The 26233-nt window shown below is 50.4% G+C and overlaps 1 protein-coding gene across 11 annotated transcripts; it reads right to left on the bottom strand.

The window, feature by feature from the left end:
- Positions 1 to 1216: 1216 nt before the first annotated feature.
- Positions 1217 to 24612, bottom strand: LOC125517035 (uncharacterized). Of its 11 annotated transcripts, none has more exons than XR_015607581.1 (21): positions 22641 to 24612; positions 22420 to 22500; positions 22181 to 22253; positions 22013 to 22102; positions 21499 to 21577; positions 20849 to 20935; positions 20703 to 20743; positions 20474 to 20548; positions 20257 to 20388; positions 20070 to 20153; positions 19931 to 19999; positions 19768 to 19842; positions 19583 to 19695; positions 17901 to 19497; positions 17660 to 17777; positions 17490 to 17564; positions 17326 to 17392; positions 9988 to 17253; positions 8921 to 9910; positions 8496 to 8762; positions 1217 to 8404 (listed from the first exon to the last, which is right to left on the bottom strand). XR_015607581.1 is itself a non-coding variant. In XM_087527017.1 (20 exons), exons 8-11 carry the CDS (start codon positions 20543 to 20545, stop codon positions 19964 to 19966), a joined length of 324 nt encoding a protein of 107 aa, XP_087383143.1. In that variant the 5' UTR covers positions 20546 to 20548; positions 20703 to 20743; positions 20849 to 20935; positions 21499 to 21577; positions 22013 to 22102; positions 22181 to 22253; positions 22420 to 22500; positions 22641 to 24612; the 3' UTR covers positions 1217 to 8404; positions 8496 to 8762; positions 8921 to 17253; positions 17326 to 17392; positions 17490 to 17564; positions 17660 to 17777; positions 17901 to 19497; positions 19583 to 19695; positions 19768 to 19842; positions 19931 to 19963. The 11 variants fall into 11 exon arrangements, 6 of the variants coding, with proteins under 6 accessions (XP_087383143.1, XP_087383144.1, XP_087383141.1 ...); XR_015607582.1 differs by having other exon boundaries at positions 9992 to 17253; XR_007287413.2 differs by having other exon boundaries at positions 8921 to 17253; positions 17901 to 18038; positions 18254 to 19497.
- Between the last annotated feature and the right edge of the window lie 1621 nt (positions 24613 to 26233).

Here is a 26233-nt window from a genome sequence, read left to right as displayed (position 1 = left end):
CTCCGACGAGCCCGTGTCTGAAGCGAGCACCAATGACCCCAAAGGCCGCCTCGTGGGCCTCCTTGATCAGCTCCACATCGCCAGTGAGCCTGGTGCTGACCTGGAGTCGGTTGGCTCCACCGACCCGATGTTGGTCGACTCCGACACGGCTTCGCTCGAGTCGTTCCCTTCCAATGTGGTGGTCTACGATGAGCCGCTTCCTCGCGGACAGCGGCGGCAGCACCGTCACGGAGGTGCTCGTGATCAGCCACGACGAGCACTCTAGCGGAGGTGGCCAGGACCCGTTGCAGACGGCAATGCAAGATTTGGCTGCGCCAATCCCGGAAGACGCCGACGCCGAGACACTGGAAGCACGCCGCGTCCAGCTCGTCAAGAGCGCCAACCGGTTGGCCAGCATGAGACGATTTTCGGAGGCCTACCAGCGGGAGATGGACCGTGCTGTCAGCGGCACGCCGGCTCCTGGCGGGCCTAGCCGCGCTGGCTTGATCCGGCAGGGGGCGCGACCATCGCCAGCATGTTCGGGGCAGATCGCCCCATCTACGTCACGCCTGCAGAAAACATACGAGCTGCCCAGGCGACAGCAGACGAGCTAGACAAGCTCGAGGGCGACGAGCGTCGCCACATGACGGAGCAAGTTCAGCAGCTCCTCGATGTGGCTGGTGAGCAGCAAGATGCCGGGTGCCGCACCGAAGCGCCCAACCGGCGAAACGACGACCCGCCACCTCACCGAGATCAAGGCGCGACATCCCGGACGCCGACTGGTGGCGTCCATGATAGAAGAGACAAGGAGCCGGCTGCCAGCCGCAGTCGGACTCACGTCACCATCGAGCGCGACCAAGACGGCCGCCCGAGAGCAGTGCGGCAGCGAGACAACTGCCCACCTCCTCCTTCCCGTAGGGAGAGGCGCATTTCCTCGCCGCCTGTTGATCACCCATCACTCGGCGACCCCCTTGGCCGCCGAGAAGGAATCGGAGAAAACGATGCTCGCCATCGGATCGACCGCCTCAATCGATCCCTGGCACTAGCAGAGGAAGATAAGCTGGGTCCGCCTTGTTTTGGCCCCCGCATCCGAGATGAGCCCTTTGCCAAAGGATTCACTCTCCTAAGAGATACGCCCAAGTAAACCGGCTCCGTGAAGCCGGAGGACTGGCTGATCGACTACTCCACAGCCGTCAGCATCGCAAACGGCAACAAGCGCGTTGCCTTGAAGTACGTTCCCCTCATGCTCCAGGGTACGACCCGGACATGGCTGAACAACCTGAAGCCCCGCAACGTCAACAGCTGGGTTGATTTTACTGAAGCATTCATCCGCAACTTCACCAGCACGTACAAGCGGCCGCCCAAGCCTCGCCAGCTCTCCCTGTGCGTCCAAGGCCCCAATGAGTCGACTCGCGACTATCTCACACGCTGGGCCGAGCTGCGCAACTCTTGTGAGGGCGTGCACGAGGTGCAGGCCATTGAGTACTTCACTGTCGGGTGCCAAGAGGGCACCCTCCTCAAGCACAAGCTCCTCTGCGATGAGCCGGCGACCCTTGACGAACTACTAATCATAGCAGACAAGTACGCCACGGCCGACTCCTCCATGAAGGCAGAGATTCAAGTCAATGTGTCGGGCAAAGTGGCCCCCCAAGCCCCTCGAACCCCGGCTGGCGACGCCAGTCGGCGGCAGCAACCAAACGACAACAAGCGCAAGGCAATGCAGCCGGTTCCCACGAGCCGGCAAGTGGAAACAGTCAAAGATCAACGGCCAGAAGGGCAGCCTCCTCCCAAACGCCAGAAGGGCGGCGAGCCTAACTGGCTGCCCGCCTTCTCGTACGAGCAGACTCTCGATGCACCCTGCAAGTTCCACAGTGGTGTGAAGCCGTCTAATCACACCACTCGGAAGTGCCATTAACTCACCAGGATTGCCAAGAGTGATGGGCTCTAGCCCGCTCCGCCTGCCGGCCCGCCGCTTCCTCCTCCACAGCAGCCGACGGCTCAGCCGATCGGGGCCATACAAGATGATTATCCTGAAGAACATGGAGCCTACATCGTGTTCACCAGCGTGGCCCACGACAGGCATAGCAGGCGGCAGCAGCAACAACAAGAAGTAAACGCAGTAGCGTCAAAGACCCCGGAATTCATGCATTGGTCAGAGAAGCCCATCAGCTGGAGCAGAGCTGACCACCCGGAGGTGATGCCCAGTCCCGGCTCTTATGCTCTGGTATTGGATGCAACGTTCGCCTCGGAGAGGCGAGCTGCTCGATTCTCCCGAGTTCTGATAGATGGCGGCAGCAGCATCAACATTCTGTACAAAGATACCCTGTAGAAGTTGGGAATCAAGCAGAGACACCTTCAGCCCAGTCGGACTGTTTTCCATGGCATAGTTCCCGGCCTTTCCTGCTCACCGATCGACAAGACTCGGATAGATGTCCTCTTCGGGGACAAAACTCATTTCCGCCGAGAGCCAGTCTGGTTTGAGGTGGTGGACCTTGAGAGCCCTTATCATGCACTGCTTGGCCGGCCTACCCTGGCCAAGTTCATGGCAGTCCCCCATTATGCTTACCTGAAGATGAAGATGCCAAGCTCCAAGGGAATCCTGACCATAGCCGGGGACTACAAGAAGTCGTCCGCCTGCGCGGCAGAGAGCAGCCGGCTAGCCGAGTCCCTCGTGATCGCTGCTGAAAAACGGCTCTTTGACCGGGTTGTGGCAATGGCAGGCAAGCAGCCGGAAATGTCACCCGACCCCAAGGAGTCGGAAGCCGAGGGCTCATTCAAGCCGGCCAAAGAACCAAGAAGATACCCTTGGACCCAGAGCACCCGGAGAGGTACGTTGTCGTAGGTGCAAACCTTGACTACCCTCCTTTATCTATAAGACAAGTATTACGTCTGTCGTTTGTGTTATTTCATTAATCTGTCTGGCACCGGGTTCGACCAGTCGACCCGGGGACTCGCCGCTTTGTACTATGAAATGCTTTCTGCAGCCGGACAAGTAGTGTGTTGGCACCCTAGCTTTCTCCTGCCAGAGGCCGCGGCTCACAAAGCGGTTGTTCGGTCAGCAGGAGTTAAGGTAGAAAGGGTGACCACATGAAAAATGGCTAAGGACCCAAAGCATAAACATAGTCCAAGCCGGCTTCCCGGATCGCCGACCGGCCGGCTTCTACTTAACTTGCCAAGAAAACTCTAGCCGGTTAAGTACTTGCCTTCCCGAAAGTGGCTAAGTACTTGACCCAGCCACAGTCCGCAGAGCGACTGTTCGGCTGGCAAGACGACAACCAAGGGAAGGCGACAAAAGAAAAAGCCAAAAGAATAGAAAGCAAGGAAAGATAGAACCCGGATAAGATATTTACACATCAAAAGGCCCTTGGCCGATATTAAACAGGAGTTTGAAATACACCCAGTGGGTGGGGTTGTGCGAAATTAACAAAGTTGTTGAGACTGATAAGCAGGAAAAAGTAAAAGTAAAGTGGAAGCCTAGGAAACAGCAGGCGGGTTCGGCGGAATGGTGGAGTCGGTGGCGCCAGCTGGTCGAGCGGCCGGCTGGTCGGTCTCCGCTTGGTCTCCTTCAGCAGCAGCCGGCTCGCTCGGGCGTGGCTCATTGCTGGAGGCACGGTCGAGTTGAGGCTGGCCGTCCGCTTCGACCTCTGGCGCCCCCTCTTCGCTTTCCTCCTCCTCATCCTCTCCCTTGTCGCTGGAGTCGATCACCTCAACTGAGTCTTCACCCTCCTCCGGGTTCAGCCCAAACCACTCTGGCGGCACCTCGGCGTCGTTCTCGGCCAGCTCCGGGATGAAGATGCCGGTGTCAGTGTACTCGGCGATGGCTGCCGCCCGCTTGACGAGTTCGCCCTCCACTGCCACCAGCTCCTCCTGGGCTTCCTGTCGGAACGTGGTCAACTGGGCTAGATTTAGCCCAGGATACCACGCCTTTGTCACACCCTAGCTAGTTCAAGCATTAGAGTGTGCATCATGTTTAATTTCCTTTTAAGTTTGATATGGGGATGATAGAACCCCCAACACCCCCCTGGAAACAACTAGGGTTTACTAAAATTATTTTCAATGAACCTGAAATGCCCTTCTAAAAAGTTCACTCTCTTTGTCTTGGGTTGGAACCTCTGGCAAAATTGGTGCACAATTTTCTAGGTCAACAGAAGGTCAGTGAATTAAATCATAAGTATTTGATTTTGGGCAATTAAATGTTATAAAATAATTTAAATGCTCAAATAATTCTGGAAATAAATGTTTACTGTTGGAATTATTCTAAACAGAGCCCACAATTATTTTCAGGATTTTTGGAAACATTTTAGTATTTTTAATAAAGCCCAACAGTTGCAGAAAAAATAGAAAACGGAAACAAATAAGAAAAAGAGAGAGAGGGAAACCCACCTGGGCCTCACCTGTACTGGCCCAGCCCACCTGGCTCGGCCCAGCCGACTGGCCTTGCCAGTCGTCCTCCTCCTCCCGCCAGGAGGACGAGGAGCGCGTGGCCGGCGCCCGCGGCCACACGCCGCCCACCTCCTGCTTCTGTCGACGCCCTGGAGGCGTCTAGGGGTGCCACGCCGACCCCCACGTCCCCCTCTCTCCCTTCCTCACTCTCCCCCTCGTCTCCCTCACCCTCTCCCGCGATGGTCGAGCGTGATCCTCGCCGCCGTTTGCCGTAGTCGTCACCAGAGCCACCCCCTCGCCTCTCCGACAAGCCCATTAGCTCCGCGCTGCCGTCCTCGACCTCCTCGTCGACTCACGCGACGCCGGACGCCTCCAAGCACCTCCCCGACGCCTTCTTCTTCCTCGGTCCGCCGAGATCGCCGGCAACGCCCCGACGACGTTCGACCTTCCCCGAGCCTGCCGAGACGCGTTCTGCAACCGCTGTGAGCCCATCTTTCTTCCGCCCCTCTCCCCGCGCTCGTCCGCGTCCTCCAACCCCCTCTGTCATCGAGGCCGAGAGCTCGACTCCGCCGGCCATGTCGCCGCCATGGCCACAGGCGCGTAAGCTCGAATCCGAGCACGCCTTCGTCTTCCACGTGCTCCCAGGAGCCCGTAGCACCATTCCACGCGCCTCGCTGTGCCCTGCAGCCTCGGTTTCGGCCTCGCCCGAACTCCGGCGGCCGCCAAGGTCATCCCGGCGACGTTTCCGGCCACCCTAGCTCCACCCACTGCCACCACTCGATGCGGTTTGCTCCCAGCTATGCGTAGATGCTCTCCGCCGTCGTTTTGGTTGCCGGAGCACGAAACCCGAAGCCCTCCGCCGCGTCTGGCCTCGCCAGCGGCTAAGCGCCGGCGAGTTTGACTCAATTTGACCCCTGTGTGGGCCCAAGTAGACCCCCCTGAGTCTATGACAGGTGGGGTCGGTCTGCTAATTAGTTTAGGATTAGTTTTAACTAAGTTCAATTAGTTCAGTCACTGACATGTGGGCCCAGACCCCACTGACAGCTAATTAGTGTTAATCTAATTCTGTTAACTAGTTGTGACACTGACAGAGAGGGCCCACCAGTCAGGTTTGACCTGGCCGACCCAGTTGACCCGCTGACGTCACATCTATGTCATGCTGACGCATTAATTCAATTACTGGATTTATTCTTTAATAGAAAATTCCAGAAAATAGTCAAAACTTCTAAAAATCATAGAAAATCAACCATAGCTCCAAATGCAAAGATTTATATATGAAAAATGATTAGAAAAATTCAATCTATCCATCTGTAATGGTTTCATGCATGACAAAACAAGTTAACCTTTCTGTTTAAGCAGAATAAGGTGATGCTCTAATAAGGCCATGTTTAATGAGCTAATATTTGAATCTTTGATTCAAATGAGTTCATCCCCTTCTGTTTTAGCTTGCATTAGGCCAAGACACTTTCATCTTGCCATGTCATAGCATGCATCTTATTGTTGCATATTGCCATGTGTTGATTATGCTTCGGTGTGTCTTTCGTGGTAGGTTCTGCCTCCGAGGATAACCCCGAGTATCCGTCTGAAGGGCAGTACCCTACTACCACTACAACAGGCAAGCAACCCATTGATCATTCCGATACAAACCCATGTTCCCGCTTCTGCTCTTGTTTACTGCATTAAGACAACGCGATTCAAACTGCTGTGTGCTACGGTAGTTGAACCCTTATCCTCTGCATGACCTGTCATTGCCACAGTAACTAGATGAAACCCACTAGCATGTGTAGGAGTTGATTGAGCCATGTATGTGATTCCTACCTTGCTATGCCTGCTATGCTTAGAGTTGTGTCAGGTCTGGTTCATCTGGGTGATGGGCTAGAGTGATATGATTATGTCGGTAATATGAGGGATGTGTTGAACATGTTTTGGTAAAGGTATCAATGAGAGGCCATGTAGGAGTACATGGTGGGTTGTTTCATTGAGACCATCCATAAGAACTGAGATCTGTATGTGTGATTTAAGATGCAGTTACTACCGTACATTGGGCCCGAAACCAATGGACCCTCTCGGCTTCTTAAATACCTTAGTACTCTGTCCAGGAGTTGTAAATAGTTTCTGGTGTTTGTAGGTTATGTGTTGGCGGCCGTGCGTAGCGTTGACCCTAGGGGTGGGCTATGTTGCGGTAGATACACCGTGGCACGGTGTACCGAGTCACCCGTTTGGTGTCTCGGGAACCCTGTTCAGATCGTTCGGGGCCGTATGTGGAAACCTCGGCCAGACTCCCTACGGATGGAACCTGGATAGGCGATACACCTAGACCAGAGACTTAAGTGTTTAGGTAGGCCGTGGCCGACACCCTCGCTGGGCTTCCGCTTGAAGGTTGCCGAGTACATGTCGTGTAAACGGCGGTAAGTGGTGAAAGCGTGTATGAAGAAGTATACCCCTTCAAGGTTAACATCATCTATTCGAATAGTCGCGTCCGCGGTAAAGGACTACTTGGTTGCCTATACAGTTCATAGACAAGTTAATGGATACTACTAAAAGACTCAAGATAAGTGTGAGTACCGAGGATGGCCCTCTCGTAGGATGACGAGAGAGGATCCCCGGTGGAGTATTGTGTTGGTGAGTAGTGGACTCGTGTGCAAAAACTATTTTACTAGTGGAGTACCGTAGGATAGCTTAGCCAAGAGTCAAAGCTGGCTTGCTGCAATAACCCCACCACCTTCTTGAGAATGAGCATGTATATTAGGTTCTAATGTAAGACTTGCTGAGTACCTTTGTACTCATGTTTGCTTAATTACTGTTTTTAGACGACAACACCGCCCCCTCCGATGGGTTCTACGTAGACCTTGACGTCGACGAGTGACTAGCCACCTAGGTGGTGATCCTGGCCATGGAGGGCCCTATGTAGATAGACAGGCTTCGAGAAGCCTTCTTTCTTTCTAGTGTCTGTACTCAGACTAGTTGCTTCCGCATGTGCTTGTATGATTGTATGACTTGAGTGTCGGGTCTTGTGACCCCTATTTGTATGAACTTGTTATGTATGGCTCTCTGGAGCCTTTAAATAAAGTACTTGAGTTGTAGAGTTTTGTTGTGATGCCATGTTGTATGTACTCATATCGGGCATATTGTGTGTATGATTGAAATTCTTGGTATGAGTGGGATCCGACAATCTAGTTGTTTATCCTTGTCAGCCTTTCTTATGGGGAAATGTAGTCTAGTGTTCCTCGAGCCATAGTAGTCCGCTACAGCCCGGTTCACCGGAGTCCTGCTAGCCCAGCACTACTGCTCAAGACACTTGACTGGTCGGCATGTGTTTCACGTCGTTCCTATGTCTGTCCCTTCAGGGAAATGTCACGCGGTGACATCCGGAGTCCTGCCTAGCCTGCTATAGCCCGGGTTCCCCGGAGTCCTGTTAGCCCAGTGCTACAGCCCGGAATCACTCGCTGATGACCGACATGCTCGATGTGATTCATGTATGCATGTCTCCATAGGTCTGTGCCGCTTTGGGTTCACGACTAGCCATGTCGGCCCGGATTCTCTGTCATATGGATGCTAGCGACACTATCATATACGTGAGCCAAAAGGCGCAAACGGTCCCGGGCCACGGTAAGGAGACACCCGTGGGATACCGTGAGTGAGGCCGCAAAGTGATATGAGGTGTTACCGGCTAGATCGATGTGGCTTGGAATCGAGGTCCTGACAGCCTTGACGAACTCCAAGGCCCGGCGTGCTCCGGCCCGGGCCGAGGAGCCCTTCCACGCCTCAAGGCGGCCAGCCGCCACCTCTAGTCAGTCGACAGTCCAGCTGGGGGTGTGCGGGGCCGGCATATCGGGCCACAGGGCGGCGATCGCCTGGGCGCCGACACGCTGAAGACGGCGCAGCATCCGATGAGTCGGCCGAAGACGAGCCTGGATGTTGAGAAGCTGCTCGCGAAGAGTGCAAGGGGCGTTGGCGGCGATCTCCTCGCCTTCTGCCCTTCGTCCTTCGTGGTCGGCCTCGATAGCCTGGTTGGCGGCACCAGAGTGACCTGGGAAGAAGTCTGCGAGGACCAAAGCAAAGAGTCAGAACAAAGAGAAGTCGGCTTGATCAGAGGCCGGCGGCTTAAAAGAAGAGTAAAGAAGGCTGCTTACCGTCGACCATATCCTTGATTTCGCCAACGCCGGCCGTCAGCATCGCCTCCTTGTCAGTCCAGGCGGAGCGTTCGATCTCGAACTCCGCAAGAAGACCCGCCTCCTTGTCCTCCGCCTCCTTCTGAGCCTTCTGGAGAAGCTCCGCCTGCTCCACCAGTCGCACGACCAGCCGATCGTGCTCTTCGGCCAGCTTGCCGCAGTCCACCTCCTTGGTATGAAGCGCGGCGTTGGCTTCGCCCAGTTGCCGTTAAAGGGTGGCATTGGCCTCTGCAAAAGTAGAAAAAGAGAGAGACGACAACAATCAGCAAAGAAAGATGAAGTTGCCAGGAAGATCCGGCCCGACTGCTCAGCAGTCGGCCCGAATCTCGAGGACTACAGCCTGCGGGTGCGCCAGCGCGCCCCCGTAGAGAAAGAAGAAGACTTACTCCGGCTCTCCGACAAGTCGGCGGCACGTTGATCCAACTCCTGGACTCTGGAGTTGAAGGCGGCCGCACGAAGGTTATGATAATCCTGCAGCAAATATGTTAGTACTTGGAGCTCGCTAATTAGAGTTCCAGGCCGCCTGCTCAGCAGCCGACCCACAGCTCGGGGACTACACCCAGTGGGTGCGTTGGCGCGCCCCCACGAAGCAATACAAGAATTAAAAACAAAGAAGCAAGAAGTATACCCGGACGGCCTCTCGTGACTCCAGGAACGCCTTGTTGCAGAGCTTGAGAGCGTCGGCCTCGACGCGGAGTTTGGCTTGAACGTCCAGAATCGCCTTGTTCAGAGGGCCCGTCCCGCCTCCCCACACCCACCCAGTGGGTGCGGCGATGGTCGCCTTGGTGTCCGGGATCGAGGAGCTTGCGGTGCCGGCCTCCAGTGGGCGCGGCGCCGAGGCCGCCTTCGCGAGCCGGCGGCGTAAGGGTGTGCGGACCCCGGGAGTCGGGCCCGTCACCATCTCGTTTCCGGCTGGTGGCGCCGGCGGGTCGGCCAGCTGCTTGTCTCACGCCTCCTCAGAAGGAGGTGGCGGGGGCATGATCACATTCGGCATGGCAACATCGCCGTTGTCCCTTTCCATGATAGGGTGCTCGCCGCTGGCTTCCCCAGTCCGCGCCACGAACTCCATTGGCGGCGGCGCAGAGTTCAGGAGGACAACAAACACCGCCGACTGACGGCACGCGGCTTCCTCGGCCTGCTTCTTCAGCATAGTGGCGGCTTCGGCCTCCGCCAGCTTCTTCAGGGCGGCGGTTTCCGCCCTGTCCGCTTCCGCCTTCTCCAGGCGGGCGGCTTCCCGCTCTTCGTGTGCCTCCCGCGCGTTCCGCTCCGTCGCCTCCCGGAGGTTGGCGGCCGGATCGATCCGCCAGGTGGTGGTGGAAGTCTCCGCCGACCCCACGATGGAGGCGGCGGCCGACTTCTCAAGAGAGAGCGGGGCTCTAGATTAAGGGAAACAAGGCGAAGAAACTCAGGCAAGATCAGCAAGAAAGGAGAAAGTACGAGAGGAAGACGGTACCTACGCAGAAACCAGCTGCGGCTCCTTGATAACCCACAAGTATAAGGGATCGCAACAGCTTTCGAGGGTAGAGTATTCAACCCAAATTTATTGATTCGACACAAGGGGAGCCAAAGAATATTCTCAAGTATTAGCGGCTGAGTTGTCAATTCAACCACACCTGAAAACTTAGTATCTGCAGCAAAGTGTTTAGTAGGGAAGTAATATGATAGTGGTGGTAGCAGCAACAAAAGTAGAGACAACAAAAATAATGTTTTTGATATTTTGTAGTGATTGTAACAGTAGCAGCGGGAAAGTAAAATAAGCGAGAACAAGTATATGGAAAACTCGTAGGCATCGGATCAGTGATGGATAATTATGCCGGATGCGGTTCATCATGTAACAGTCATAACATAGGGTGACACAGAACTAGCTCCAATTCATCAATGTAATGTAGGCATGTATTTCGTATATAGTTATACGTGCTTATGGAAAAGAACTTGCATGACATCTTTTGTCCTACCCTCCCGTGGCAGCGGGGTCCTATTGGAAACTAAGGGATATTAAGGCCTCCTTTTAATAGAGAACCGGAACAAAGCATTAGCACATAGTGAATACATGAACTTCTTAAACTATGGTCATCACCGGAAGTGGTCCCGATTATTGTCACTTCGGGGTTGCCGGATCATAACACATAATAGGTGACTATAGACTTGCAAGATAGGATCAAGAACTCACATATATTCATGAAAACATAATAGGTTCAGATCTGAAATCATGGCATTTGGGCCCTAGTGACAAGCATTAAGCATAGCAAAGTCATAGCAACATCAATCTCAAAACATAATGGATACTAGGGATCAAACCCTAACAAAACTAACTCGATTACATGATAAATCTCATCCAACCCATCACCGTCCAACAAGCCTATGATGAAATTACTCACGCACGGCGGTGAGCATCATGAAATTGGTGATGAAAGATGGTTACCTTTCCTTTGAAATAATCCAAACCATCCTCCCATGATGATCTTGTACTCATAACATTCTTGGGGAGGGACACCAAAATCAACTCTGATCCACATGTATCGTATTCGTGATTATATCCACATGGGGCACATGCAAGCTACTAAGCTTAGATCAAAACATCATAAATCCGAGTGCCAAAGTTGTCTCCATCCTAGAATCCAAGTAGTTATATCATTTAAACTAAAGGAAACACGAGTTGTGATACTCCAAGATCCATGTTTCCTTACTACTAATCCAATCCCGGATGCTCCAATAATCCACCATTTCCATCATCAAGATTTATGTTCCTAAGTCTCATCTAGCCTAAAGGAAACACAAGTTGTGTTACTTCAAAATCCTTTTGATCTTGTTCATTTGATGTTTGGGGTCAAGCTCCCTTTGCCTCGAAAGGAGGCTATTGCTACTATATTATATCTCGACACACATGGATATATTTTATGCCTTCTTGCAGTGAGGTCTTATCAATTTGTAAGATGTTTGCAACAATACTTCATACCCTGTTTTCCACTCTTATCTGTGTCTTTCATGCAGATTTTACCCGTGATTTTATCTATTGTTTGTTGCGCGGATTCCTCGCTGAGCAGAGCACACTTGCTCGGTTCTCTTAGCGTGGACATGATGCTCAGAATGTTGTTGTTGAGAGCAAGCATCGTCACCTTCTTGAGGCGGCTCATACGTTGAAGATCATTGCCTCTCTTCCACCACACTTTTGGGTTGAGGTTGTTTCTACTTCCACCTACCTCATCAACATTCAGCCTTCCTTTCTTAGTAGGATGACATTCCTCTCGAGCGTATTTCTGGTCGTTGCCATGACTACTCATCGCTTTGTTTGTTTGGTTGTGTTTGCTACACTCTTGTTGCCCCCCACCACCCCCGTCAACACACCAAACTGACTACTCAGTTTGTTGAATGTGTCTTCTTGGGTTACAGTGATGAGCACAAGGGCTATCGGTGTTGGGATCCTGTTGGTCGGTGGATGCACATTTCTCGGGATGTGACTTTTGATGAGTCTCGCCTTTCTATCCACTCTTATCCTCTCCTTCGGCCTCCCCCACCAAGGATATTTATTTCCTAACTTTTTCCCAATACACCTATCACCCATGTATTGCCCTCGTCTACCCAACCTACCGTGTCTTCCAACTATTGTTATAGACCCCACGTCATCGTCACCTGCGGCTTTCCCGGTGATTGCCCCTAATACTCTTCTTTACTACATTGGTTGCCATTCGCGACTACTATGTCTCCTTCTGTTGGCAACACACCTCCTCCGGCTCAACCTGCTTATAGCTTCCGCGCTCGCCCGCTTCCGCCTACTGGCCGCTATGGGTGTTCTGACGCTGCTCTTCTCGAGACGCGACTTCATACCAAGTCGTCGTGTTCTTCCCAAACGACAACATATGATGGCATAGGAGATTGCTGCTCTTGAGCTCACCGACATGTGGGATCACATCCCCCCCCCCCCCCGGTCCCCCGTGCTTATCCCATCACGTGTAACTTGTAAGTGGGTCTACAAAGGTTTAGACTCTAAGAGCATCTCAAATAGATGCTCCAAATTTTGACGGTCCAAAACCGGAGATGTAAATTTTTGTCGGAGTAAATAGCCATGGGTAGCCTAGCCGGCTTCCCCTGGCCCTTCTGAAAAAATTACGAGCCCGTCCGGCTCTCAAGAATCCAAGACATGGGGCCGCCTTCCCCTTGCTGGCTGTCACCCAGGCCGGCTTTCGAAAGGCGACCCGACTTTAGCCCTCATGAAGAAAGCCATGGGAGGGCCGACTTCGAGAAGCCGGCTGCGAGGAGGCCGACTCCAAGAAGCCGGCTCCCATAAAGCGGTCGAGACCGTACCCTCAAAGTTTGCATCCACCTAGCGGCGATGAGACGGGGCGTGGCTACAGTAAAGCCTGCCACCCCCAAATCCCGGAGCACGATCAGCATAGTGCGCCATACGGGTGACCATGACCCGCCCGACGCAACACTGTTGCCATGCCGACCCTGACGCCATCCACGACGGACTACCAGCGCGGCCCACGGGCGGTGGGTCCCTTCGGGCAGAGAGACACCCGAGGGCGGCCACACCTCCCCCAGTCGGCCCAAGAGAGAGCCGGCTCCCCGCAGCCGGCTTGCCGCCTCCCTCGAAGGAGACGCCTCATTAAGGAGACAAGACGCGGTGAGGCTACAGCGATCGCCCGCCGGGCGGCGGCACTGTAGCCACGCCTACCTCGACGAAGCCCACGTCACCAAGATAGAGCAACAGTAACCAGCCGCCGACCAGGTCCTGGACAGTGGGGCCTGCCTGTCGACCAAGGGGCCGGCAGCCGACGGGACCCACCAGACGGCGGGCCCCAACAGCCGGCGCAGAAGCCGGCGAGCGCAGTCACAGACGGCTGGGCTCCGCGCCCAGTCGGATTACCATTGTACCCCCGGGGGTAGGCCTATATAAACCCCCCGGGGCACCCATGCAAAGGGTTGGAACCCCCGGCTAGTTTTAGACACCGCACAAGGAGAAGAAGCAAGCTAGCCGTACCCTTCTTCCTCCTCCCACCGAACAGCTCAAGGAGCATTGTGTAGCTACTTGTCCATCTAGTGATCATGCGGAGACCCCGCAGAGCAGCAATAGGGGTGTTATCTCCACGGAGAGCCCCGAAGCTGGGTAAGATTCGCCGGCGTGCATGTCTTCGCCTCATCCCGTTTCCAGGCACCGACGATGTTTTACTGGCTCCCACAATGATAAGCCACCCGTTGGCATATGTCGCACCTACCACCCGACATTTGGCGCCCACCGCGGGCCAGGTGCACCGTCGTCCGGAGACCTGTTTTGGACGGGAACCCTCTTCCTCCCCAGCGAGCGTAGCCAGCCCGGCACGCCCGATGGCGCTTGCCACGACGCGCTGCAAGGCGTCACCAGCATCTGCGCGGCGAGCAGCCTCGCCAATCTCCTCGACGAAACCCTCACCTCCGACGAGCTCGCCTCCGATGCGAGCACCGACCACCTCGCCAACCTCCTCAGCCAGCTCCATGTCTCCAGCGAGCCCGCTGTGGATCTGGAGTCGGTTGGCTCCACCGACCCGATGCCTGCTTGAATCATTGTGGGAGCCAGTAAGTTGCATGCTTTAGTTTCCACTGCCAATATACTCTTTGCATGCTTGCTTGAATTATGTGATGATTGCTTGACTTGTCCTAAATTAGCTAAAATCTGCCAAGAACTAAAATTGGGAAAAGGTTAAGTTTTTATTTGGTCAAGTAGTCTAATCATCCCCCTCTAGACATACTTTCGATCCTCCAGGAATGAATAATGATTTAAAAGAATAATAACAAGAAGTTCCAAATTTTGAAGAGTGCAAGGAACTCAGAAATGACCAAAGGACAAAACTAATAAACAAGAATGAGAACACACGAAGCCTGGAACAGAACTTAAACTGTCCAAAAAAACATGAAGACAGACAGATTTGATTCACCCCCCCCCCCCCGCTAGGTTGGGCTGGATGACTACCAATTCTCCCCCCAATCGGTTTTTGGCTCTCAGACGGGAATGAGGTGTCTGCTATTCCTCAAAAATGAATTGAATGAAGTCAGACCCAAGCCACTAGAGAACACCCCCTCTTCCCTCCCTAGGCGCTCCTGCGAGTGGCCCCGGGAGGCAACCCTAGCCCCCTGCCACCAGGGGAGTCGCCAACCAAAGGCCGCGTGGCGTAGGCAATGGCGGGGTAGTTTCCTCCTGCGCACAGGTGGCGGACGTCGCGAGGCGCCTGCCCCCTGCTCGGTGCCGTCGGGCATCGGGTCGGCCTCTGCTCCAGCTTCCTTCCTCCTCCTGTCGTCCTGGTGCATTGCCAGCACCGCCTCCTCCCCTCCCCCCCGGCCCATGGGATCTAGAGGCCCGGGGGCGTGTTGGTGGTGGATCTGGCAGCCCCTGCCCAGATTCGGCTGGTAGTGGCGGTTGGTGGCAGCAAGGGTGGCTGGCGGCCCTTCTAAGGTGGTGGTGCTGCAGTAGGTGTTCGCTCTACTCCGGTGGGGTGACGGGGCACCGGCTAGACCTGGCCAGAGCGTGGAGGCGCATGTTGTGTGGTGGCGGTTGGCGCTCCTTTGGAGGCCTTCTTCGGCGGCAGGGTGCGGTCGGCCCTCGCCGGCGGATGGGTGCCGCCTCTTCCTCGCGTGGTACTTACCGGACGCCGTGGTAGGGCGTCAGGGGTGACACAGGGGTGGCTGCTGGAGGGATGGGTAAACCGACTACCTGTCACTGTCTCACCGACACAGGGGTGCGTCGGTCTGGACGAGCTCCGCTCCCTCCCTTTTCCTGGCCTAGTGCCTCTAGGCCGCTGATCATTGCTCGGGGCGGGGCGGTCACCGGCGGCTCCAACGGTGCTAGGGATCTGCCGGTCGGCTCAAAGCTCGTGCCTTTGATGGCCTTGGTGGCGGGAGCTGCGGGCTCGTGGGCAGAGCTCGTGGCTCGGGCACAGACGGGCTTGTTGTCGTGGCGGCATGGGGGTGGGCCTTCGATGTTCTCGATGGTCATGCGGTCGACGCTCTCATGTAGGGTAGTACCCTGGGCGGAGGCGGAGGGTGGTGGCCGGGCTGAAAACCTCGTTTTGGCTCGGGCCAGAGCGATGGCGGCGGCATCCATGTGTCGTTCCCTTCTTTGAAGGCTCCATCGTGGTGGCTCTACGTTCTTCGTGTTACTTCGGGCGAAAACCTCGCTCTTCAGTGTCGTTTCTTTGTTGGAAGAACCACTTTGGAGTCCCTGGTTCCGTCGAGTTGCGGCTTCATCTCCTTGCAGTAACTATTCACGGTGGAGAGCTCTTTAGATCCTTAGCTATGCTCTTCCGCCTACTTGTTGTTTGCTTTCGGATGTTTGGAGTAGTGTTGATGTTCGTCAGCTCCCTTGTATCTGCCTCTGGTCTGTGTGATGTCAGGTGGTTTGCATGTGCTATGTCGATCATTGCCTTATATATAAAGCGGGACGAAAGCCTTTTTCGGTAAAATGAATTGAATCAAAGAGGGGAAAGGGGACTCACGAGCCTACACAGTGCCTGTTTGTGTGCCGAAGTCAGCTCCTTCCTGGCTGAAACGCTCCGGCCACCAACACCGTCGCCGTCCTCCCCCCCCCCCCCCCTCACACACACACTCTCAGCAGGTCACCCCCCGAAAAGGACCCACAACCCGAATAAAAAGGCCAACAACAAATAAACAAGGAGAGGGCAACCCACAACCCAAACAAAAAGCCCAACAACAAATAAACAAGACATGCACTTGTGAGTGACAGAAAAATGAGGGACACCTACGACGCTGAGATTCGTGCATGATCAGACAGCCACAAATTCAACCTAAAGCCAAATTAAAAACAGATGACTGATTTTTAGAAAAAAAGTGTATATATTAGCAGAAAAGAACATTGGTGCTGACAAGATTTAAGAACCCAACAAGATTAATTTAGGAGATGGGACAAATTCTAGACAATTACACTTGCTAGATTTTTCATAGCAAGGAAGGATGCATTCCAGAGCTTGAATCACATGCTACGACATTATGTGAAGATTCACTATTCGATTAGGAGAGTAATTTCAATCAACACTTCTAAGGCAAACAATAATGCAGCTCCCTCCACATTTTCGCATCCGGGCTTGGGACCGGCAAAGGCAATGTTAAACCACAACAACACAAAACACACCAATCACTCAGCAAAGCATACAAGCCACACCATCAAGCAAATGCAATACACACAGTCACACAAGCACACACTCAATCAAGCACTTGCACACAAGAAACAGGCATAGATAGGGGCACATCACACACACAATGTAGCACTTGCACACAAGAAACTGACAGAAACTGAGTTAGGGGCACATCACACACATAGTCAGACACACACAAACACAATGGAGCACGTGCACACAAGAAATGGAAAGAAACAGACATAGATAGGGGCAAAAACAGAAAGCTAGTACATGCAAGACCGAAGTAAACTCAGAAAGTTAATAATTAGCTCTTCCTTCTTTAGAAAATAAATTCTGGGAAACCATGTCCGCTTTGTGTTTTTCAAGAACTTACTTTCTTTAGGATGAGCTGCACCAACTTTAATTTCAGATGATAAATTTGGAATTAAACCCTTACCATCATCATCATCTGAATCATAATTAGCAAGACCAAGAAAGCACCTTTAGGAGAACTTAGCCCGGTATCATCAGAACGACCAGTACAGCTGTGGTCTTGACTTCTGATTCTCCCAGACCAAGCTTCTTTGAGCTAGAGACACCAGTGATCTCATTTGCTGCAACACACAGGCGATAATCAGCAATGCAATTTACCTATTTGCATTAAGTTTTAAGTATAACTCACTCACGTTCAGCTGATGAATCATCTTCATTCATAACTTTGGTTGCGATCTCATTAAAAAGATCATCAGAAACCTGGAAATGACAAAGGTACAAAAGTAAGAAATGGCAGTCTTGCTGAATTTAGAACAGAAGTACATGTTCTGCTAAACCTAGCCATGCAATGACAAACCTTCAGAAGAACTTCTGTCAACACACGTTTAATTTCCTTGTTGATTGCTGCCATCCGTGCCGCTTCGACTTCATCCTGTCCGAATTTTGTACATCGGTAATTTTATCAAGAGGCTCAATTTAATATACCAGGATCAGGTAGCTATACAAATCCATAAATTCAATACCAACTTTAAAATTATATGCTGAGTAAGAAGATGACGTTTTATGCTTGAGAATTTCCTCGACTCCAGCCAATGGACCGTGGTTGTATAAATAAATAGTATGCTTCCCACATTGAATCTCATGCCTACACTGGTGCGCTTCATTAGGATCCAAAATTAACCACAGAAAACGAAATAATAATATGAACATAGCGCATATAGCAGCAAAATCACACACAACAGAAAAAAGACAATTAAGCAAAACATACCAGGATATTGAGCGGTACTTAGAACAGATCGACTAGAAGATCCACCGCCAGAAGTAGCACCAGGAATATATTCGGAGCGACTTGGAGCAGATCGACCAGAAGCACAAACCGAAGAAGGCAGCCGATCAGCACACCGAACTGCAAGAACCCATATCACGAACCCAAAGCAAAGAATCTAGAAACCGAGAAATAAGGCCTCCAGAATAGCTTATTTATAGGCAGCAGAAGAAAAAAGAAAGGAACACACTCGTACCATGAGAAGAGCCCAGAAAAATCGGCCCAAACAATCCGACATACAAAACTGATATGTGGCAAACAAGGAGACACAATCAAAAACAGAAAGCACACATCACCTAAGATGGAAACAGTCAGAGCATCAGGAGACAGTCAAAGCGGTGGACTCCAAAACATCCAAAAACGTGTTGTACGTGCAGACCTCTCCACCTAAAAAATCATGCACAAAAGTAAAAAAATCAAACCCTTATAGGCCTAAATTCTTAGCTACTCACTTTCCTTTGGTATCGTATAAGAAAAACACTGACCTCGTACAACTAGCAAGGAAGGATGCATTTTAAAGCTTGAATCACATGCTACCAAATTATGTGAAGATTCACTATTCGATTAGGACAGTAACCTAAACTGTGTAATTTCTATCGACACTCGTAATGCAAACAATACAAAGAAGGTAACTGTATCTCCCTCCACATTTTCACACCCGGGCTTGGGACCGGCAACGGCAGTGTTAGGCCACAACAATATAAAACACAAGTTATACACAACCAATCATTCAACAAAGCATACAAACCACACCATCAAGCAAATGCAATATTCACACAGCCACACACACACACACAGTCACACACAGAGAGTCAAGCACACACACACACACAGTCAAGCCACACACATATTCACTCTCAAGTCACACACAGTCAAGCCACACACCCGGCAAAGGCAGTGTTAGGCCATAACAATATAAAACACAAGTTATACACAACTAATCATTCAACAAAGCATACAAACCACACCATCAAGCAAATGCAATATTCACACAGTCACACACACACACACACAGAGTCACACACAGAGAGTCAAGCACACACACACACACACAGTCAAGCCACACACATATTCACCCTCAAGTCACACACAGTCAAGCCACACACCCGGCAAAGGCAGTGTTCGGCCACAACAATATAAAAGACAAGTTATACACAACCAATCATTCAACAAAGCATACAAACCACACCATCAAGCAAATGCAATATTCACACAGTCACACACACACACACAGAGTCACGCACAAAGAGTCAAGCACACACACAGTCAAGCCACACACATATTCACCCTCAAGTCACACACAGTCAAGCCACACACACACACAGAGTCAAGCAACACATGCAAAAAAGTCACACAGTCACACACACAGAATGGAGCGCTTGCACACAAGAAACAGACATAGAAAGGGGCACAAACAGAAAGCTATAGGGGCACAAACACAAGAAACATGCAAGTAAACTCAGAAAACTATAAAGAATTTTGAACTTGAATGAGTAAACTGATTTCTCTAGAGGGGTGAGGGTGATTTAGATCTTCGTTCCTGAAAATAGGAAGCTAGTTAGAGGCTGATTAGCATCAAACATAAGAGAGAAAATTACAACAGCATAGATATACTCAAACCATACTTCGTTCTACTTGGACTTTGCTATTGACACCGATTGATCGTTTTCATCATCACTGCGGGAGCTTCTTCAGAATTGTCATCATCACCACAGCTTTCTTTCTTGGAAGATGAATCCTAGGATAGAATAAGAAATGCAATATAAACCAAAATCTTCAGATGAAAAAGCAAACACCAAAAATTAAGTACCTTAGGCTTCTTTAGTGCAGGCTCTTCATCACTCTCATCAGAACTATCATCAGAATCATCCTTGGACTGCAAATACTGAATTACAATAAGAACAATTAATGTACAATAAATATCACAAAAGACAATCCTTTCAATAAAATAAAATTTAAAAAATAATGCATACATGTTACTCTTTTTCTCTGTTGTCAGAGGCCTCTTAGCAGGAATAGTAGATTTTGCTGGCTGCAAAACACTGGAAGGAATTTTAAACATCGCACAACAACAAAAAGTGACCATGAGTAAGCAAGTAACATAACACTTACTTCATCAGAATCTGAATCCAAGTCATTATCTGAGCTACCACTAGATTCTTCTTTCTTTGCATTAACTGTTTTAGCAGTGCTATCCTGGACAAAGAAAGTAACCGCATTAGGAAGATGTCATAGACAAAAGATTTGCTAGCAGCAAAACAGTGTTTAAGAAATACAAATATCACACAAGAGAAGTTACCAAGAGTAAACAAGTACAACAGAGAACTTCTTCGGAATTTGAATCCGAGTCAAAATCTGAGCTATCACTAGATTCTTTATTCTTTTTAACAGCAACAACCTTGGAAGATTGAACTGGTTTAGCAGTGGTATCCTGGAAATATATTGAAAATGTTAGTATCACATTATAAAGACAGAATGTTGAAGCCTTAGTTTTCATATAACTAGTAGACTGATACCTCCTCAGAGTCAGAATCAGAACGTTCACTGGATTCTACCACTTTCTTCGCTACTGGTTTTTTAGTGTCCATATCCTGCAAACGGTTTTCCAGTTTGGACTAAGAAATATGAGTACTCCACAGAATTAAACGACAAGATCAGGGGAATGGTAAGTGCAAGAAATATGTTTTATGCTTTTGTACTGAATTATCTCACATAGACATGCATTGCTAGAAATAGGATTCTTACCTCATCTGATGAATCATCAGAATCACTTCAGTAGCTGGCTTCTGAAAACCAATGAAGTGAAACATGGTGAAATCAGGCAAAACGATAATTAAAAATTATATTAAATAATGAAGTTTCCACTTTGAAATCGGTAGGTAAACGAATACCTCAGAGTCAGAGCTTTCAGAGTCAGAACTTTCATTGGATTCTTCAATCTTTTTGGCTGCTGCTGGTGCTTTAGCGGGAAGCATATCCTGCATAGATTGCTACACTACACTCAGGACTAACAAAATATTGCTGGTGAAGACTGGCACTTGTGCATACGCCGCAAAATTTAAACCATGATAGCAACAATGGGAAGTATGAGACGGAGCACATGGAGTACTCACTGTCTCAGATATGTGAAGTACAAACTTGCTAACCTCATCTGATTCATTATTCCTATTACGGTGCTAGTGGTTGAGTTCAGAATGAGTGTACCCATGTGTTATATTCATATTTTTGCTGGTGAAGACTGGCACTAGTGCATACTCCGCAAAATTTAAACCATGATAGCAAAAATGGGAAGTATGAGACGGAGCACATGGAGTACTCACTATCTCAGATATGTGAAGTACAAACTTGCTAACCTCATCTGATTCATTATTCATATTATGGTGCTAGTGGTTGAGTTCAGAATGAGTGTACCCATGTGTTATATTCATATTTTTGGAAAATAAAATCAGCTCAAGTTCATTAATAGTTTGTTTGGGTGCAGTAATGAGCAGCTATACAGGATCACCAAAGTATAAGATATATGCAAGAGGCAAAAACTAACCGTCCAGCACCGCATTTGCCACATCAGTTGCCTCAGCCATGTTGCACTTGTGCAGAGCAGACTTCTGAAATAAGAACACCTAAAGAACGAACAAAGTGGGTACTCAATAGAGACCCTTGATTTTTGTTTAAAAAAAGAGAGAAAATCTAACTAAGGCACATAAAATCATCTAGATACGGCTCTTAGCATGGGAAAAATACATCTTAATCAAGCAAAATGCCTTCACAACTGCCAAGGGCACTCACAGTAATTGGCTCTTCGCATGTTATCATAGTCACTTGATGTGGCACTGTAATAATTAAGAAAGAAAGAGACTAGAGCTGTATGTTCATATAGATACGGCTCTTAGTTTGTTTTCTTACACTCTCTGTTTTCCTATTCTTTAATTTTCTCCACAATGCAATATCATTTAGATACGACCCTTAAGAAACAATGCATTGGGGTGACTCTAATTTTTTCACTACTAGGACGATACATTAAGAGATAATGCATTGCGAAGGTTGAGATAACCAACCTTTTCAGGTGGAAGATCAATTCCAAGGTTTCCTCTTGACAGAATTATACCATCTGCTTCTTCCAGGATCCAATCAAAATGGTTCAAGCTCTGCAAGGAGTAAGGAGTCAATAGGTGGTAAACAAATCAAAGTTGCTCAATAATGTTCAAAGAATATCTTGAAATTACCTCCACATTCTCATTTTTTTGCAAAAAACAGATTTTGACTAAGTTCACCTAACTTTGAGAGGAACTCCCATGCCTATTGCAGGAAAAAAAACTATCAACATTAGGAACATTTAAAGTATGAAATGCAAATGAACATGTGATAGTATTCAACAAAATATCAATATAAAAAATTCAATCTGTTGGGAAAGATGGCACTGTGAAGTAGTACACTCTGAATATCGATATAATGAGTTACTTACTGGCAGCACATCTTCTGCATGCCTTGTATAAGAAAGAGAGAGGAAGTCAATCTTGGTTGGGGCACCCTATTTTTTCATAACCTGAAAGTGGTGCATGCTCATAAAGTCATATAATGGGTTACAACAAGGAGCTCCAGTTTCGAGATTTTTTTTAAACATGTAAAGTCTAGTCGCCAAGTTAATACAAGCAGTAAGAGAGATTCTTGGGAGGAGTTCCTTACATCTTTATCCTCATCAGACAGCGTGGGCATGTCGATATGGATCTGGGAGCAGTGCAATGTAAAGACATAACACAAAAAAAGTTTAGAAAAAAGAATAGTTAGTCTACACTAAAAAGGTAATAGGTGTGTTACCTATGATCAGGAACTACCGATACCAAGTTAGCATACATGATTATTCGTCAAGATACGAGTTCACATTCAACAAACAGCAACCAATCGTGCCGCAACAATATAAAACACAAGTTATGCAACCAAATCAATCAACAAAGCATACAAGCCAAAAGCCACACCATCAAGCAAATGCAATATTCACACAGTCGTACACACACACAGAGCCACACACAGAGTCAAGCCACTCACAGTCGCACACACAGACACACACAGAGTCAAGCCAGACATATTCACCATCAAGCCACACACATTCACACACACATACAGTCAAGCCAAACACACAATCAAGCCACACACACACAGAGTCAAGCCACACATATTCACCATCAAGCCACACACACAGAATGGAGCGGCGCTTGCACACAAGAAACAAACATAGATAGGGGAGCAAACAGAGAAAGCTATAAAGACATTCCAGAACTTGAATGAGTAAACTGATTTCTCTAGAGCGGTGAGGGTGATTCAGATAAAGCTATAAAGAAATTCAAGCACTGTGACTGTGAAGTAGCAGCAACATGAGGAATTACATGGTTCGCACTCTAGTAAATCTTTCTGCCTAAGCACCCCTGAATACACACAACCATATATGGGAACATAAGCAAAGCATGACAAGAATTAAGCAATTGAAAAGAACATAAGCAGTAACACCCTGAACATCCATCAAGTAGAATAAGTATCGACAGAGGGGCAACAATCCTATTTCAATCAGAAGAACCGATCTGAACAAGGTAGCGTTTGAGATCTGAACATCCATCAAGTACAGTAGTATCAAAGGGCGCATGCATTTCAGATATGAAAATAACGGACGAACAACGCAGGTGACGTGACAGAGGAACCGATCTGAACGAGCGCGATAAACGGCAATCCAATTTCAAAAGCAGACACGAACACGAAACGCAGGAAGGACGCAGAAGTTTCTCAAACAGACTTGTTAGTTCGCAAACCAGATGACCCAAACCGACTGACCGACCGCTCACTTCCTCCACGGATACCCACGATGAGATGGCATGAAGAACACGCGAGAGCATGAGCGTAACGAACCCAGCAGCAACACAGGGGACCGAGCAGAATCAAAGCAAACGCGATTGCAAACGGACTACGGCGAGAACGCGCAGAATCAAATCAGACGCGATTTTGTCTAAACTGACGATGGCGAGGACAAGCAAAATCAAAAAAGAGGCGATTCTGATCTAAACGGACTACATCGAGGACGAGCAGAGCAGAATCGAATGAACCAGACGCCATTTCTAAATGAACGACGGCGACGACGAGCAGAATTGAATGAACCAGACGCAATTCCTACGCAATTCCTAGACGAACGACAGCGAGGACGAGAAGAATCGATAGAACAAGACGCTTTCTGAACGAACAACAGCGAGGACGAGCAGAACCAAATAAATCAAGAACCCGCAGATGAGCAAAACCAAAACTGCTTCTTCTAATCTGAACGGACGAATCGAGCGAGGATGGGCGAGATGAAACCATACGCGAGAGGAGGCGAGGCACCAGTCGAGGACGAATCGAGGCGAGAGGCATGGCGCGGACGAAGACTCGAAGAGAGGAGGAGTGGCCTCGGCGAAGAGAGGGGGAGCTGGCCGGCCAGAGGGCGCGCCTTTATAGCCGGGCCAGAGGCAGTCGCGGGAGACGGAGGCTTGTCCTTGCAGGATACGGCTTCGGCGAGGTGGCGTGCGTGGCGTGGTGGCGGGTATAGAAGGAAAGTGGAGCTGGTGGGTAGCCGTTGGGGCTGGATCCGGAGCGGGTGGGCAGGACGAGGTCGGCGGCGGCGCTTCCATCTCCATCTCGAGTTGGGGACGGATAGGGAAATTTTCAACTAGGGGCACTCGGGACAGGGGAATTTCCAAATGTGTTCTTTTTTACTGCTGAATTTTTTTTTGAATAAAAACGCCACGTTCATAGATGCTGCAGGGAACGAAAACATTCACAATGTACTGCTCATTACGTTAGCACCAACTTAAGTGTCAATTGTTATTATTTTTGCCTGGCTAGAATAGCTAGGGCACTTATCCGAGTTAATCGAGAACTCGTCTCGCCCGATAGTGTGTGCAGGGTGTGAACCCTAGCTTCCACTGTTTCCCTCCCCCTCCTCGGTTCCAACTAGGGGCACTCGGGACAGGGGAATTTCCAAATGTGTTCTTTTTTACTGCTGAATTTTTTTTTGAATAAAAACGCCACGTTCATAGATGCTGCAGGGAACGAAAACATTCACAATGTACTGCTCATTACGTTAGCACCAACTTAAGTGTCAATTGTTATTATTTTTGCCTGGCTAGAATAGCTAGGGCACTTATCCGAGTTAATCGAGAACTCGTCTCGCCCGATAGTGTGTGCAGGGTGTGAACCCTAGCTTCCACTGTTTCCCTCCCCCTCCTCGGTGCCTCTCCTCCCCTTCGCCGCCATCGGGCAAAGCCCAGTCGGTGTAGGCGGCGGCGGGGCATTTCTCCCTCTCGATAGTGCGCATGGCGCGGGACGGCACCATGTCGGAGGTGTGGCGACAGCAAGTCAGATGGTCGTGTCGGCAGCGTGGGCAGATGGCAGGGTTGCGGCGGCTGCGCAGATTCTGAAGGTGAGGTGGTGTGTGCTCGGCGGGCCAGCGCTGGTCTGGATGGTGATGGCCCTGCCGGCCTGGTGTGTTGAGCGGCGCGAGTCGGGCAGACATGGGCCGAAGGCCGCGGCCCTGCCTCTTGGCGGTCATGGTTGTTGGTGAAGGGGGTGTGCTATGGGCGAGTGGTGGTGGCCCGGATCCATCGAGGGATCTGGCCGGGTACTGCAGGCGTGGTGCGAGGGAGCTGCTCGAGGCCATCCGTGGATCTGGCTGGCCTTGGTTGCTCCTCGCGGCTCCGGTGGGTGGAGGGCTAGATCGTGGCAGGGATCTCCCCTTGCCTCGGTCTGGTTCGGCCGTTGCAAGGTTGCTACATTGGTCGGCGGGTCAGTCGCTACGGCTTGCGCGATGATGGTTGGCAGCAGGGTGCGGGTGCCAGTGGTGCTTCTCTTCTTCCGTCGGCAGTGTGGGTGCCCAGGACTGGGAGCTCGTGCTCAGGTGGATCAGTTCTGGGCCTAGGACAGGTCGGATCTTTGCTCCATGTAGATGGTGGTGGGCCCGATCCAGGTGGTGCGCGCGGCCGAAGAGGTCCCTCTGCTCATGGGCACGGTGGTTGATGGTGGTGGTCGGGACATCGCGAGTCCATTGGGTAGATCGGTGTCGAAGACCACGAACATTCTCGATGGCGACTGAGGGAGTCCTGGATTAGGGGGTCTCCGAAAAGCCGGACTATATCCTTTGGCCGGACTGTTGGACTATGAAGATACAAGATTGAAGACTTTGTCTTGTGTCCGGATGGGGCTTTTACTTGGCGTAGAAGGCAAGCTAGGCAATACGGATATGATCTCCTCCTTTGTAACCG

The sequence above is a fragment of the Triticum urartu genome, chromosome 6A (assembly GCF_056163025.1).
Source record: "Triticum urartu cultivar PI428250 chromosome 6A, HENAU_Tu73, whole genome shotgun sequence".
NCBI lineage: Eukaryota > Viridiplantae > Streptophyta > Magnoliopsida > Poales > Poaceae > Triticum > Triticum urartu.
The sequence above is the reverse complement of the archived record's forward strand: the minus strand, read 5'-3'. Positions and strand labels throughout refer to the sequence as shown.

Bases quoted from the DNA above. Each gene is read 5' to 3' on its own strand.
- LOC125517035 (XM_048682259.2), bottom strand. From the start codon at position 24,347: ATGCCTCTCGCCTCGATTCGTCCTCGACTGGTGCCTCGCCTCCTCTCG. The intron at 17,791-17,900 runs GTATGTTTTGCT...ATCCTAATGAAG, and splicing joins AAGTACCGCTCAATATCCTG to CGCACCAGTGTAGGCATGAG. The intron at 17,254-17,325 runs GTGAGTGAGTTA...TGTGTGTTGCAG, and splicing joins AGATGATTCATCAGCTGAAC to CAAATGAGATCACTGGTGTC.